Raw genomic sequence first — 17,073 nt, forward strand, 5'->3', positions numbered from 1 at the left:
AAAGGCTAAATTCAAAAGGATGAAAAAGTATAAAGTTATACTACACAAATCCTAGCTAAAGGAAGTTGCATTAACATTAAACGAAGACTAAAAAAATCAGAGTAGAAGAGATATGAACTTTTAAACTATAAAATGGTATAGTTCATTAAATGTAAGAATTTGGATTTGTATGCACCTAGCAATGTATCTTTAATCATAATCTTAAACACCAAATGCATATAACCTCAATCTAACTACAAGGACATATCAGACAAATCCACTCTGTTAATGTCAAGGTAATAAAAAATGAAGGTTGAGTCTACTTTTGACTGTGGACTCAGTAACTTCACCTCTCCCTTTCCCTTCCACGTTGTACACAATGGAAAGAGTGATAATTAACACTTGCTCCCTCCTTTGGCACAATAAAAGAAGCTCCGAACTCTGCTAGGTTTGTCTGTGTGAAGGAACTCCCATCCTGGCTGCATCTCTAACTATAATAAAAAGCCTAGGGCTGTTCCCTTTCCTTGCTTTCTGCTCAATACATTCCCCTCCCCAGGCCCTTGAGGTTTGGTCTGTAGCCTAGGCTGGACTGGAACTTACTATGAAGGAACTGAAGAGACATGCACATACTCTCCAAGAGCACACAACACATTTATAATGCTTATGACACTGTAAGGCACAAAGAAAACTACTAATTCCTAAAGATCAAAATCACAAGAGCACCAACTATCGTACCATTAGCTAGATATCCTCAAGTCTAATCCCTGGAAGCCATGAGGCTTATGAGGCAAAAGGGGCTGTGTAGGCATGAATAATTTAAACATCTTGAGATCAGAGTATTATTTTGAATTATCTAGGTAGTTTCAATATATTAAAAGAGTAAGAGGAAGACAGAAGGGCAAGACAAGAGTTAGAGATGAAAATACAGAAGCAGAGGTCCGTCAAAGTTGAGGATTCTTTGCTGTGTCTTTCAAGAGGGAAGGACTGAAGAACCAGCCTGCCTCCATCCTAGGCTTAAAAGCCATCTTATAGTAAAGACAAACTAGGTTCTTTCCTGTTTATGATTAAACCTCTGTTTCTCCAGGATTGGGCTATGCTCCACCTGTAACCTTAACTACAAATGGTTCTGTACAGACTGCTCCAGGAATGGCCATTGTGTCTTTGTTTAAAGAAGTTGGCCGGGCGGTGGTGGCGCATGCCTTTAATCCCAGCACTTGGGAGGCAGAGGCTGGTGGATCTTTGTGAGTTCGAGGCCAGCCTGGTCTACAAAGCGAGTTCCAGGAAAGGCACAAAGCTACACAGAGAAACCCTGTCTCGAAAAACAAAACAAAATTGTTTATAACCATCTTGCAAACTTACTTTTGTTTCAAAAGGTCCTATGAGCCCCCTATGACTATGTTGTTATGACTCCCTGTTGTTATGACTACCTCGCAACCACATCTTTGTTTCAGGAGGTTATTAGGACTAACTTGTTATGCTTGTGTTTTGCTTCTGTAACTGGCCCATTTTGCTCATCAAATCCTCCATTTGTAAACCCCCTACCTTTGAGCTATAAAAACCTTGTCTCCCTCACATCCAATGCTGACCTCTCAAATTCTGCCTTAGGAGAGGCAGCCCATGTACAGGAATAAAAAACTTGCTTTAATTAATTTGGTCATGATGATTTGGGTTCGTAGTCTCTCTCCTCCCATCTTTAGCATTAACATTAGCCCTCAGTCAGAGAACACAGACTGCTGGAAAAGCCAGGGAAACACTGTTCTCTAGAGACTCCAGAAGGAACATAGCCCTGCCAACACCTTGACTTTGGGACTTACAGCCTCCAGAACTGAAAGATAATTCCTTGGGGCTTTTTTTTTTTTTTGGGTTTTTCGAGACAGGGTTTCTCTGTGTAGCTTTGCGCCTTTCCTGGGACTCACTTGGTAGCCCAGGCTGGCCTCGAACTCACAAAAATCCGCCTGCCTCTGCCTCCCAAGTGCTGGGATTAAAGGCGTGCGCCACCACCGCCCGGCTCCTTGGGGCTTTTTAAAAGATAAAAAATTTGCATTGTTTTAAGTCACTAAATCTGTGGTCATTTTTTTTCTTAACGAGCAACAGGAAACAAATATATTCTATATACGTGGAAATTAAGCACCCATAAATAACCCATTAAAAAGAAAATCAGAAAACTTATACAATCAAATGATGACAGAACTACTTCCTGCTATGAACTGAATTTGTTCTCCTAAAATTAGCATAAGGAAGCCCTAAACCCCCAAACCTCAGCATGTGACCGCATTTGTGAATTTAAATTTTCTATTCAGATAGTCCCTAATCCAACCTGCCTGGTGTTCTCACCAAATAAATAAATAAAATGAGAACACAGTAAGAAGGTGGTTATCTGTAACCAAGGAGAAACGCCTCAGTCAATTCCATCTGAGATATCAACTGCTGTTTAAACAACTGATGTCCACTTCTCTGCTACTGCAGCCCCAGCAAACTAAGACATTTTCTACCAAAAGTAAATGGACACCCCTAAAAAGTAATTTAAACAAAAACTTACGGTCTCAAATGTACACAGGGGCAAGGAGGGGGTGCTTAAAGCTAAGGGAGCACCTGAGGGTGGGAAGGTGGCTCAGCAGCAATAGCATGAACTGCTCTTACAGAGGACCAGAGTTCTAGGGGCAGCTTATAACCTCCTGAAATTCCAGCTCCAGGGGATTCAATGCCTCTGGGCCCCTAGGGCACCAGTACTTCTGTGCACATATTCCACCTATATCCACATACACATAAATCAAAAATAAATCTTAAAAAAGGAAATTAGACTGAGAACAGTAAAGTTAAACTAAAGGGGAAAAATTGAACGCATAAACTCTACTGAAGAGCTTAACAAAGTGAAAATTATTATTTTTAATAAAGGACCATAAATCCAACAGTCTCTGGTAAAAATGATTAGTATTTACAGTGAAGGGGGTACTACAGATAAATTAGGTACAAGTCATCAATATCTAAAATGGGTGGCTTAGTGGCAGAGTTTTGCCTAGCATATATGAGGGTTTAGTCCCCCAGCACTGAAAATCCAGGACTGAACTAAGTATGCCTGGAGTACTAAGATAAAGTTTATGTGAAATATATACAATATATATGATAAAATAGGCAACCTTCTAGAAAAGTAGAACATAACAAAACTTAGTGAGAAAAATTAAAATTGAGCTATTACCATGAAATAAAGCTTAAAATCTTCTTAGTTGGGGCTGAAGAAAAGCTCAGTGGATACAAGCACTTTTCTAGGAGCTGGTTTTCTAGAGAACCTGGATCAATTCCCAGCACCCATATAGCAACTCACAACCCTTTGTAACTCTAGTTCCAGGGGATCTCACATCTATTTCCAGCCTCCATGGGCACTGCACTCATGCTGTGCAGGGACATACACACAGGGAAAATACTCACACACACTAAAAGATTTCTTAGCTGACCCAGGTGACTTACCAGCTATTTGTATTTCAAATATTTAAAGAAGTAAATTATTCATTATAAATTATTATAAATCATTATAAATTATTCATTATAAATAATGAATGCCTCTAACTTCATGCAAAAATTCAACAAATTAGAAAAATACCCCAGGGCAGTGGTGGCACATGTTTTTAATTCCAGCACTCGGGAGGCAGAGGCAAGTGGATCTCTACGTTCTAGGCCAGCTTGGCCTACAGAGCAAGTTCCAGGACAACTAGGGATTCACAGAGAAACCCTGTCTTGAAAAACCAAAAACCAAACACCAAGTGACATGATGGCCTAACATGTGGTATACACGAACTGCCAAGGCCTTAGACAAGTGCCAGGCCCATCTCTGTGTGCTCGCATCCAACTGTAATGAGCCTATGCATGCCACGTTGGTGGAGGCACTTTGTGCTGAGCACCAGATCAACCTAATTAAGGTGGAAGACAACAAGAAACTAGGGAAATGGGTAGCCTCTGTAAAATCGGAGCAAGGAGAATCCAGGAAAGCAGTTGTTGGTTGCAGTTGTGTAATGGTTAAGGATTCAGTCAAGTCTCAGGGCAAGAATGTCATCAAAGAGTACTTCACATGCAAGAAATGAATAAATAAAAAAATCTTGGCTCATAAAAAAAAAAAAAAAAAAAAGTAGAGGAGCAGGCTGAGGGGATGCCTCAACGGAGATGTCCATGCAAGCATGAGGACCTGAGTTCGGTTCTCTAGAACCCAAATAAAGCTGGGACACATTAGTGTATGTTCCAGCTCTCCCATAGAGGGATGACAGGCACGGGAGAATCCCCACAAGCTTGCAGGTCAGTTAGTCTGGTGTAAGCAGCAGTGAGCAAGAGACCCTGTCTCAAACAGGGTGGAAGGCAAGGTTGGACACTTAAAGTTGCTTGAAGCCCTGGATTCAGTTCCCAAGACTTCTAAACCATTCATTAATTGTACATGTGAAGATTGATAACCCCAAGCTCTTTACAAGAACATCTGTTTATAAAGACATGATTAAAAACAACACAAACACAAATTGAAGAAACAGAGAAGACACCTGGAATACACATAACTGATATTTAGAATATATAAGAAATCCTTGTATTTGCAATCTTCACTACTACACCATCCTATGTATCCAGGAACAGGTGCTAACAACACAGAAGGGACAATCAGATAGAATGTGCCTTCTCAAGAGAAGGATTTACAGAACCCAGTATCCACTACGAAGATATCTTGGAAAAAAACCAACCAAGTAAATACAGCCTGATCTGATTAATTCTTCAGCTCCAATTACTACTTCCCAGCAGATGCAGCGAACAAAAGCACGCGCTATTTGAAACAAGCACAAAATCCACAAGACAGGACCCCACAAACCAAGGACAGAGCTTTACAGCAAATGAATTCAGAGAAGAGAAGCCTGCAGAGGAAGGGGGACAATGGAAAACCACAGGCTAAGAATGAAATCCTGTCATCTTCGGGAAAACAGAAAGAACTAGAGGACATACTGAATGAAATAAGCCAGACACAAAAGAGATAAGTAGAGTTTTTCTTTAAGAACTTAAAAAAGCAAAAAACAAAAAAGATACAACCTGAAAATAGAAGGTGGTCTATTAGGGACCGGGAAGGAGGGAGTGGAGAGGGGAGAGAGGACATGAGGTTGGATGAACATTATGAATGCACAATGTATGTACAGAAACGCCAGAATGAATCCACTAATACATCTAAGTTATACATGCTAATAAAAGGGGAAAAAACCATAGACAAACTACAGTGTTCATAAATGTAAACTTCAGGGATTATTATACAAATCAGGGTAGCTGCTTCCTGGGAAGGTTAGTCATAGTTCTAAGGGTCTCCAGAAAGTAAGTGACATATAGTTTATAATGGTCTTCACTGTATGGCAGTTCCATAAGTTGTACCATCCCTTGTAGTTTTTTGTGGTTTTGTCCTATTTAATAGCAAGAAACTAAACATTAAAAGAACCAAAGGATCATCTGAAGGAAAGAGAGGGAAGGGTGGTAAGAACATGAGTACCAGCCCCACGTTCATTAGTTACAGTTTTAATGTACAGCAGACAATGGCTGGCAGTGAGGTTAAAAAAGTAAGAGGAGAGGAGAGTTCCAGATAAGAGATGGAGGCATGGCCAAAGGTTACAGCTGGAACAGACAGAGTTAAGAAGTATGGGACAAATTAATTAAGCAGCCTTGGTGCAGACAGGTATTGAATTTATGTAGTTAGTGTTCTGCTTTTTCAAAGTGGTGCTGAGCAAGTGATTCTAAAGAAAATAATTAATACATACTGTCAGAGGAGCAAATAAGAACATAGACTGTGGAAATAGGAGCCATGTAAAAGGAACCTGTGACGTTAGAAGTTAGGATAGCAGGTACTCTGGGTCGGGGGTGGGTGATCAATTATCAACAAAGGGGATTTTTGGGGCACGTAGGCCTTGGTAATGTTCTGATTCTTCATCTAGATGTTGATTACACAGATTTAAATTTCAGTTTAAAAAGTTTATTGACCCATACACATATGATTTTTACACTTCAATCAAGATATACCCCCACTTCACCAAACTACCCCCACTTCACCAAACATGTTATATATTCAGCACAGGCAAAGACTACAAAGGAAAACAAATAGTTTGATCTGTAGAATGATAGAATGTAGAAGATATGTTATCTTCTAAAACTGTTATCCACCAGGATGTTGTGAGACAGGCATGGCTCTGGGTATTATGTCTCATCCACATGTTCACATCCTTAGCCAGCTCTGGTTCAGCTTTCACAATGACTTGAAAAGGACTTTGACAACCAATGGTAAACTGTCACAATACAAAAGAACCTACAAAACACCATCATACGCCACTTTCCCAGCCCTGCTCCAAAAATGGAGCGTTAATTTGTTTGTTTGTTTGTTTGTTTGTTTGTTTGTTTTGAGACAGGGTTTCTCTATGTAACAGCCATGGCTGTCTGGGACTTACTCTGTAGACCAGGATGGCCTCGAACTCACAGCCTCTGCCTCCTGAGTGATGGGATCAAAGGCGTGCACCACCACCGCCGGCTTATTAGGAATTATACAGGTATTATTGCACCTAATGTAAAACCTTGCCAGGACTGTGGGTCCCAGCTTTATCTATTTAAGGATGGAAGCCCATGATAATCACACCTCCTACTAAAAGGTATCAGCTCAGCAAAGAGAGAAGGAAAAATCTTTGCAAAGACCGACTCTTTAAAACACACACACACACACACACACACACACACACACACACACACACACGTGCGCGTTATCACTTAGCTGACTCCTTGTTTTCATGTTTCCAGCTGTTGCCACACTGACTTCTTCAGCTGATTCTAAGTCCTTTCAGAGTGAGATCTACAGCTTCCAAACTCAGAACAGGGCCAGCCTGGTCTCCAAAGACTGGAGACGCCTGCTGGCTCTCCATCTACAACCTCCCTGCTGCTGCGTTCTTCCCTAGAGCAAAGGGATGAACTGTCAGCGACAGCTGCAGGAATGTCACTCATGTCAAAAGTCGAGAAAGACTGCATCAAGCAAGAGGTTTCATCTCATCGTCTGCCTTTGAGTTAGTCTCAAAAATCACCAAAAAGAACACGGGGTGGAGTGGAAATACAGTCCAAAAGCTATGAAAAAGTTATGACAAACACACAGGATACTATGTGCTCTCTGTAAAATAGTCCATCAAGTATTGTTAGCTCTTTAGCTCTTATCAAGCAGATGTTTAAGTACAAGCAGCATCTGGGAGAAAAAGCTAAGGGTGTGGAACCATCCACCCCAGGGAGACAGTGATTTATAGTGGGTACATACACATTCTCAAAGCTTAAAAGGCCTGCTTGAATTCTTAAGAAAAATCATGGTTCATCTCTATGGCCATGGTCTGTGTTGAAAGCAGTCTAAAAACTTTTCTAGGTGGTAACAGGCTATCTGGCCAGGAGCAAACGGAGTCTAGTCCTTTCTCCCTCTGCAGGAAGGAGAGACTTACTCTGTTGCATCCTGAACCTTCTCCAACAGATCCTCGGAATACCCTTCGGTTCAAAAGCTCTGCTCTGTGAAAAAGGGAAGTCTAACTGTGTACATTTTCAATCTCAACCTAAGACAGCCTCCACCTTTCCTTTAAAAGTCTATAAGTAAATTATAAAGACAAAAGCTAAAAAATGGTGCAAGACAAACTTACATGAAAATATTCTTATTAGATCCAGTGACATATACATTTAATATTCACTATTTAAAAAGAAGGTAGCAACAGCACTTAGGAGGCAGAGGCAGGCAGATCTCTGCGAGTTTGAGGCCAGCCTAGTCTACAGAGTGAGATTCAGGACAGCCAAGGCTACACAACACAGTGAAACCCTGTCTCAAAAAACAAAAACAAACAAACAAAAAAGGCAGTAAAGCTGAAAAGGAGCCCACATCTACCAACCATATAGTTTGTAGGCTTTGTTTATTGTTGCCTTTGATTCAAATAAACGAATTGATAAAAACTACTATGTAGTAATTGAGAAATTTAAATGTCAGACAGTCGATGATAGCAAATATTTTTTTTTTTGGTAGTAGAACCCAAGAAGAAAAATCTGGCTTTATTTATCAATCAATAGCCACTGAAAGCTCCTAATAAAATAAAAACCGGCTACAAGAAACATAACATAGCCACAGGACAGAATATGACATAATATTAAAAATAACACCATAAAAACAATAACAACCAGAGAATACGATGTAGAGCTCTACATAAATTTAAGCAATTTAAGTGAACTAAGCCACTGAGAAAGACAAATGGCCTTCCCTTTCATATGCAGAAACTGTATTTTACAAATATACGTATACCATGGAAGTAAGATGGGGGACTACATGGAAGGAGGGGTCTAAGCAGAGAGAGGAGAGAAGAACAAGAAAGGGCACTTGTGGGGGTGGAGACAAATATTCTCATCCACACAGGAAATGGGGGACAGTGCGGGAGGGCGACAATGGAGAGTAAGTGTAAATAAAATAAAATATACACACATACACACGAAAATGTCATGATGGAACTCATTTTGTACTCTAAGCAAAAATGTGTGTGATCCTGTGTGTAACTGTGGACACCAAGCAGATATCAGCCACAGCATCACTCCTCAGGGATTGGCCATCTTGTTTTTTGAGTCAAGGCTTCTCACTTGGCCTGGAACTCACCAATCAGGCTAGGCTGTCTGTCCAATGAACACCAGGAAACCATCTCTCTCCACCTCCCCAGGGCTGGGATTACAAACTCCTGTCACCATGACAACCAGCCTCATTTTCAAACGTGACTCCTGAGTATCAACTAGGGCCCTCCTGCGGGTGCAGCAGGCACTCTACTAACTGGGCCATCTCCCATACCCACTAACGAAAAAGTTCAAACAAGCAATAGAGAAATAAATAACCAATAACTTTAACAGAAACTCCTAGATGGGTCCATCTATGTGAATTCTTTTAAATTCAAGGACATGCTGTCTACAATGTCACCTGTTCCAGATCAGGGATGAAGAACTGAAGTTTTTAAATAAATCTGATAAAATTTTGATAGCAAGTAATCTACACGTGACACGAGAAGTGCACACATTCTGAACTACTTAATGTTGAAATGACAGGCTCAGCTGGCATTCACCGGTAATAAGCGGAAAGAAGGGGTTGATACAGGTTTGTAAAGTAAGACTGATTTAAACTGAGTGATGGATACATAGCTGTGTGTTTTTCTTTTTTTTCCTTTTGAGACAGGGTTTCTGTGTAAGAGTCCTAGCTGTCCTGGAACTCAATCTGTAGACCAGGCTGGCCTCAAACTCACAGAGATCCACCTGCCTCTGACTCTCACATGCTGGGATTAAAGGCATGCGTCTCCACTGCCCGGCCAGTGTTTTTCCTTTTAAATAAAGGATTTCCCTTCTTTTTAATTATGTGAGTGCTGGTGCCTGTGGAAGCCAGAGGCTTCCAATCCCCTGGAGTGGAACTGCAGGCACTGGTGGGCTACCTGACACGGGTCCAGGAACGAATCTGGGTCCTCTGCAAGAACGTAAGTGCTGGGCCATCTCTCCAGCCCACATCTTTGATTTCTAAAAATAATCAAGAATGGTTTGCATGGCTCTTTATACATATGTGTACATTCATTTAAAAACATTTTTAAATGAAAATGTTTCCTGGATTTATGAGGATAATTGATTCTTTCCAGGCAACTATCAGAAACATGTAAATGCAGACCCAAGAGTCTAGATGAAGAGGAGCTATGCTGTCTCAGCAACCAGCATCCTGTCACTGCTAGCAGGCATCCACTTTGCTCTCTGCTCAGCTGGCAAGGACTTGCTGCATCGATTGCTCAAGATGCAGGCAAGCAGCCTGCGCAAGGTGTGTCCCTGGTGAGCCTCTGCTGAGTAACGGGTTCAGCCTATAGCTGTGCCCCAGCCGGTCTTTCTCCCTCCCCCAGACTCCTCCTTTCCTAGCCTTTTTTATTTTCCTGCGTCATCGACACAAAATGGAGTTAGCTGGGGGCAAAAACCATCTGTCTAAAATGGCTGAATGCAGTAGGGAGTGCCAGGCAGTGAAGGGAAGAGAAAGGGCACCCCCTGCTGTCCAACACAGGGACCCCATTTTTTTTTTCCCTTTCTTGACATTTTGCATCAAAACAATCCTAAGAGGACAGATCATTTCTGTTACAATTCTAGATATCTATGTTGGACTCAAATTTCAAGGAGCAGAGATTAAGGTACAAAGGGGTAAATATTTCATTTTTTTCAGGATCTAAAGACAGAGTCAAGGCACAAAGTGAGCAGACACAGTTATTGCTCAGTCACGGTTAGTAACAGTTTCTAAGAGCTTACAGAGAGGAAGGAAGTCCTTCCATAGCACACAACTTCAGCAATGAGCTAGTCCCCCTCCCCCAAGTCCCACAGCTGTAGCCATCACTGCCCCAGGAATTCCTGTTCTGGGCTTCTCTCAATGAAAACCACAAACAGGAAATGGAGGAGTGGGAGTTGCCCGACATCTGGGAAACTAGGTTCTTAAGGATTGCAGGTGGGAATGAGTAAGTGAGACAGAATAAGCAACTTTGGGAAAACACCTTTGAGAAACAGACTGGCTGGAAAACCAGTTACATCCACAATAGAAGGTGCAGGCTGTCATAAAGCAACTCCACCCGAATTAATTTTCAGTCGCGTACTCAGGATGAAACACTACTCCCTCTGCCCAAGATAAGGCATTGGCTTCTATTCCACAGAGAACACTCTCTCTTGAGTAAGTCAGATACTCTATGGTAAGAAAACAAACATGAAAGGAGGAAAAAGCTGAAACATCAAATATTAGTGAACCACTATCACTAATGGTTTCCAATACTTACACATGCTATTTATCCAATGTCTAATGTGAGATCATGGTAGTACATAAACACATTAGCACAGAAGCACCACAGGCATTTTTTAAAAGTCAAGTAGAGTCAAGCATGCAATTTGAGGCCTAACGTGTTTGAGGCCAGGGATGTGATCATAAGCACTGGGGCCAAAATACTAAAAACTCAGGTAGAGAGCCAGAAGTGTGAGTACACACCTTTAACCCCAGCACTCAGGAGACAGAGGGCAGCAGGTTCACCACAAAACACAATAGGACAGGTGGACTTTGGTACCACTATAATCTCCTTCACAAAATTGGATCTTTGTAAAAGAACCAAAATGTCCCAGGCATATTTGAAACACTAGAATATCTTATGATACCCATGAGAAACAACAACAAAATTCCTGGGATGGTAACATAGCCACTGAATCACTAAGTCTACCCACCACATAGTAGGTTATCTATTAGGCTCCACATAAACTGATTCTGAGAAGATGAGGAGAGTCCATCTTCTGTCTATCTAAATGAGATACTGTCCATGTAAAGAATTTTCAGTTTATATCCCTTATAGTTAAATCTACATGAAAAAATCTAGCACTTTAAAGCTATTATAAATATGCACCACAGTAGGGGAAAACAGTATGCCAACTGAACAGCAGTTATCCACGCCCAGGGGTGACCAGATCATCATCACTGAGCTCTTGACAAAAAACATGCACTTATTTGCTAAACCCCACAGATAAGTCATTACAGAAGTGTAAGCTGTGAGAATGCGTTAAGACAAACCAGCAGAAATAGATAAACTCAAAGGACAAAGATAAAGCTAGCCAGAATGCCTAAGAACCAGATGCAGAGAGTTGGGCAGAAGAGGCAGAGAAAATCTGAAGGAGAAGCAGAAAAGCAGGTAGGAGTCTGGGTACTTCACATGGTCACTCAGACACGATAGTCACTAACTTTCTCACAGACCGTTCCCATCACACCCAGAACAGTGACTCAGGGAGTATGGAGAAAAGCTCTGCTTGGGTGTGGGTGGGCAGGGACTGGAAGGACAGGCACCTCCCCACGCAAGGGTTCTGCACGTCAGTGATGGGATAGGACTGGGATAACGCAAGGGACCAGTAGGCTAGGGTGAGTAAAAAGGCATCAAAAACAAGGTGTTAGGTACAAAGCACTTTTCCTTTCTCAAAAGATGTATTATGGGAAAAATAAATAAATATCCCCAAATAGAGTAAGATAATAAAGCTACTCTAACAATGATAAACCACTGTTCCAATTCTTTTTTACTAATGTCCCTGCCTACTTAGAGATCCCAGTCATATATATCTGTAAACATTTCAGTATGTAGTTCTAAAAGACTGACTTTTAAAATACCCAACATACCATCATCACAATAATTTTGTCTTATTTTATAGTTTGTTTGAATCAGGATTTATAAAGTCCAGTCAGTACTGGCTGACCTATTTCTAAACTCTATTTTAACCTACATATTGCCCTACATCTCACTTTTCCCCTGACATGCACTGAGAAACCAGGACCCTGCTCACTGGTGAACAAAGGACAGTGGAGCTGCAGCACAACCGTCCCTAGAAGACACTCACTCCTGCAGCAAGTGCGAGATTCTGATCCAGCGGGGCTCAGGCTACACTATGGTATTCACTTGCTATTAGATTTTAATAAGCAAAAAACATATTAATCCTGTAGTTAAGCATAGACTAAGCTAACAGGCACAGGCCCTGCAGAAATGGTGAGGTCTGTGGTTAGACATAAACTGACACGCACAGGCCCTGCAGAAATGGTGACGTGCCCATCTGACAGGAAAAAGGCAGCCTGCCTGAAACAGAACAAGCAGGGCCGCGGCTGCATCTTTTTTTAGGTGCTCCAGGGTAATTTTATCTCTGCCATTTTCACCTACACACACCTAAATATGGAGCAAACTGCAGATTTCTAAACCATTCTCTAACAAAGGAGTCTAGAAATATTATTCTGTTTTATTTGGGCCTCAGGGGAAGGGAAGTAACAGGGTAGGAACAAAACAAAGAGACAGATGGAGTAAACACCCAGCCCCCAGCCTGAGTCTGCAGCAGCAGCTGCTGGTTTTCATCATATTGCTGGGTTTTTTTTTTTCCTTCTTTGTTCCAGAGCTGGAAGCCAGGAAAGGGTGGAGAAGGGGAGGAGATGAGGGGCAGCCCCCCCCCCCCCCCCCCCCCCCCCCCCCCCCCGTCATCAGCTTACTGAAAGTCACCTGATCTTCTCCTCCAATCCCTAGTCTCTGACCTCACAATCTGGAACCTGAGCCAAAATGGCTCAACTGCGCACACCCCGTGGCTGAAATGAACAATGCAAGCAGAATAGGAAAATAGGGACATTCTTCCTGGAAAGATTTTTTTGCAGGTTTTCTTGACAATAGAAATGTACATACACCCTTAATCTAATAAATTTAAAAGAAAATCCACTGATTCTTATTATAGAGTTGGAATTACAGTAGGATCAGGAGGGGAAAATGGTTCCATTCCACTCTGCAGAAAAGGGTCCCTTCATTTAAGTGGGATTCCCTTGTTCCAGGGGATCCTCAAGAAAACAAAAGCTTGATATGCTGTAATCTGATTTTTTTCAAAGAGAAGCTAACTTAAGCCAGGGTCAGTATGGACAATGAAGTATGGACAATACTGCTCTGTAGACAGTAACTGGACGCAAGCACTTCTAGAAACTCCTGTTCAAGCATCCTGAGCAATGGTCATTTTTCCTTCAAATTCGTTTCTCCTTATTATAAAAAGAATGTCACCACATTATAGTAAATTTACAGGGGAAAAAAATCTATTTAGAACACTTTACAAAAATCTAGTATTTTTCACACCTTTAATCCCAGCACTGGGAGGCAGGTGGATGACTGGTCTACAAAGTGAGTTCCAGGTCAGCCAGAGCTGTTACACAGACAAACTGTCTTGGGGGGAAAAAACCCAAACAAACCTCTAGTGTTCTTAACAGTCTTCTGGCACCTGCCCTTCTTTTATTTCTACATATCCCCCTATAAAACAGCTGTAAGAAGGGTATTCATAATTTGCTTCTTGTTTCCCCATGAACAACATGCCACAAACATTCTTCCTGATTATGGGTAAGAGTTCTAAGGTGGTACAATTACAAGACACTTACATTCTAGAGCAATTAATCTTAAGGACAAATGTTCACACGGGGAAGGCTAATTAAATGCAATGGGCCACAAACAGAAAGACATAAAAATAGAAGGGGCCTTGCTGGGAAGAAGAAGGAGGAATTGAGCAGGAAGGGATAAAAGAGGGTGATGCAGGAGAATATAATCAAAGCACGTTATCTTAGATATGTGTAAAGAAATCCAGAAAGAATAATTTTTTTTTTTTTTAAGGAAACAAAAAACTGAGATAAAAGCAAGAAAACAATGAGATACACTAGTCCTTTCCCCTGGAGTGCCACACTATACCATGGAGGGGTGTCCCTGAGTCAGTGACCCAAAGCTCTGCCCCTGCCTCAGGATCATGCTCAGGTGATAATCTGGAAGTCCTCCCTGCAGAAAATTTTGGTCTCTCCCTTCCATGCCATGATGGCCGCAAGGCCCCAGGATGAGTTGCTGTACATTTATAGAGTTGGTGTGGGCAGCTACTTAGAAAAGGGTGTTACATAAGAGGATGTACAGAGAACAGGAGGCCAAACTCAAGCTGGAGCTGGAGCAAGTGGGATAATAATGTCACCAGCATTTCAAAAAAGAAAGGTTATTTTAGTCCTCTATTTCTGTTATATTCTTGTGTTTACGATAACACTTAGGATTTAAGTGACTAAGATTTTTACATAAATAATCCTGAAGACAGCATCAAGGTACAGGACAACATAGACAGAATGTTATCTTTTGGTAATGCAGGAAGGACAAAATTCATATTTGTATTTGCTTATAACTGCATTTTTAAAACCTGAAACAGAATTAAGAATGAAAACATGATTACTTCTAGAGGTGGGAAAGGGAGAATGGGGTAACAGACTGGGTAAGAATGAGGTGGTCTTACAGGGTCTTCAGCAATGAAATTCCTGTGCCACCCATGCTGATAAACAGATAAAAGCACAAACGCCCCAGAGCAAACAGTCAATAGAAACACTCTCCAAACCTGTTGCTGAAACACTGGTCCAGTAACAGCAAGCAATTTGCTTCAGACTCAAGAATTCTTAAAGAGTACAGGGTTAAGGGTTCTTCAGATCAGTGTGTTTTCCCAAGGCAGCAGCTTTGGGCTCCAACAGGTAGCAAGAATGCCCCATATCACTCTCTTTCACAGCCCAGTTCTGCTACCACACTTACTGGAGACACTGTTCTTTCTCATGATTACATCTCTGCTCTCCAACTCCAGGTTTCCATAGCAAGAGAGCAGCCAAACTTGCACAGGAGCTATGCCTGTAGGGCCCCAACACTCTCCATCCTGATTTCCTGTTTCACAAAAGTGATGACACCCTCTCTCCAACCTAGTCAATCGCTAATCCAAAGTTTCCAGCTACTTCTCTGACCCCAGGGAACTTCAAAACATCCTTCCACGATGATGCTATTGAGATCTGAATGGAAGGATGGCAAGAAAAGAATTTTATAAAAACAAGTGTCTCTGAAACAATGCCTCTAGACAAACTGTTTTCTAATTAATTTCATACCACCCATTTAAAGACAACACTTGTACAGCTATTCTGACACAGGCAATCAAATGCTACTAAAAGAAAAAAATGGAAGCAGCTTCTAGATTATGACTGACAGTGGGAAGACAGAGTAAAAAATGAAATAAACACTGAAGTAATGCACCACGTCAAACAGTGTGGTTTGAATGCATGCTCTATAGTACTTTTATAACTCCAACATGCCCCTCATTAAATCTTTATGCACACTGAAGCTTGAGACTGAACAGTACAAGCGGACATTTAAATACAGAATAATGGCATCAAGATGGCAGAAGCATTTAAAAGGTCTTTTTAAATGTTTTTGAAATCCATAATGTTAGATGACAACCTGGGTTTAAATAATAGCTTCAATCTGTGCTTATCTCTAATATTTTAATATAGGCACATACCAGAGTTTAAATAGTTAGAAATAAATTGTAAAGATGGAATTATCTTCAGACAGTGAGGAGTTTTTAAAAATACAATATATAACCAGTGGGTAAGTTCTAACATGTTTGAAGTAGCTCTTCAGTAGAAACTGTGACAGAAATTGATTATGAATATGTTATAATATAGTCACACACATATACCTAGAGAACTACCAAATTCACAAAAACACACCTCCCTTTAAGTCCCCTGCAAGGAAGGCTGATTTCACGAAGCTATCAGACTAAAAAGCAAATACTGTCCAGCCTCGGCACCCCACAAAGAAACAATGATACTACTCTTAAAATTAATCGCTTCAAAAACTGAAGAACCAAGATACTAACTGCACCAGGAGACAAGATCCCTCTGCAACATGGCAAAATCTGACAGGCAGCATCTTGCTCTAATTTTCCTGATCAGCCAAACAAACCTCCTGACCAGCAGAGGGCGGTCTCATAAGCAGTTTGCATTTGACAACAGCGGCAGGGCCGCTCCCTAACGCGACTGCATCACAACCAGGCGTAACAATGACACATCAAAAATAAGAGAGGTCCATGTGCCATCTGGTGGCGAAAAGGAGAAGGGCACTGCTGCTGACAAATTCTCAGATCCCTGCACTCTAGAAGGAATCAAAGTTAAATTATCTTTATCTGATGTCACCATCCCTTAAATCTCCACCAGTAAGTGTTCCCTGGAACTACAACAGCAGCCTTCAAGCAAATGTTACAAAGTTTCCTCCTAGTTTAGCTCTTCATCTCTGAGGTACCAGCTGTAAGAAAGCAGCAGGTCCTCCTGTCTGGTATTGATACCTAAAATAAAGAGGGCAAAACACAACTCGACCAGCAGCAAAAGACCACAGAAAGTTGTCAAAATAAGAGTGAGAGATTATGATCGACTGTGCCAAAGACAGCAATTGTAAGAAAATGGAGGAGAGAAAGTAACAGATCCAGAAGTTCAGAACAAGAGGCATCTTTGCATTCACTGATCTCGCTGTACAGATGAAGGGCCGATGTATGAGGGAAAGCCTTAGGTGCAATTTTATAAGTAAACAGACTAAAACAAGATATATTTTCCCTTGTCAGAAATTTTGATCATTTCTTACTTTTAGTGGGAGTATGAATTGGTATAATCTTATAATCCCAGTGATGTGAGATGAAAAACATCACCTTTCAAAAACCACTGTGCAAAAATATAAA

General features: G+C 41.2%; 1 protein-coding gene across 1 annotated transcript in view; it reads right to left on the bottom strand.

The window, feature by feature from the left end:
* LOC131895666 (protein diaphanous homolog 1-like) overlaps positions 1-16,329 on the bottom strand; it is a 31,753-nt gene extending 15,424 nt beyond the window's left edge. Inside the window, exon 1 of the mRNA XM_059246144.1 lies at positions 16,222-16,329. Within this exon, the coding sequence (XP_059102127.1) occupies positions 16,222-16,252 (31 nt within the window). The 5' untranslated portion in view covers positions 16,253-16,329. The remainder of the gene's footprint in view (positions 1-16,221) is intronic.
* Positions 16,330-17,073: the final 744 nt, after the last annotated feature.

Source organism: Peromyscus eremicus, chromosome 19, assembly GCF_949786415.1.
Source record: "Peromyscus eremicus chromosome 19, PerEre_H2_v1, whole genome shotgun sequence".
Lineage (NCBI taxonomy): Eukaryota > Metazoa > Chordata > Mammalia > Rodentia > Cricetidae > Peromyscus > Peromyscus eremicus.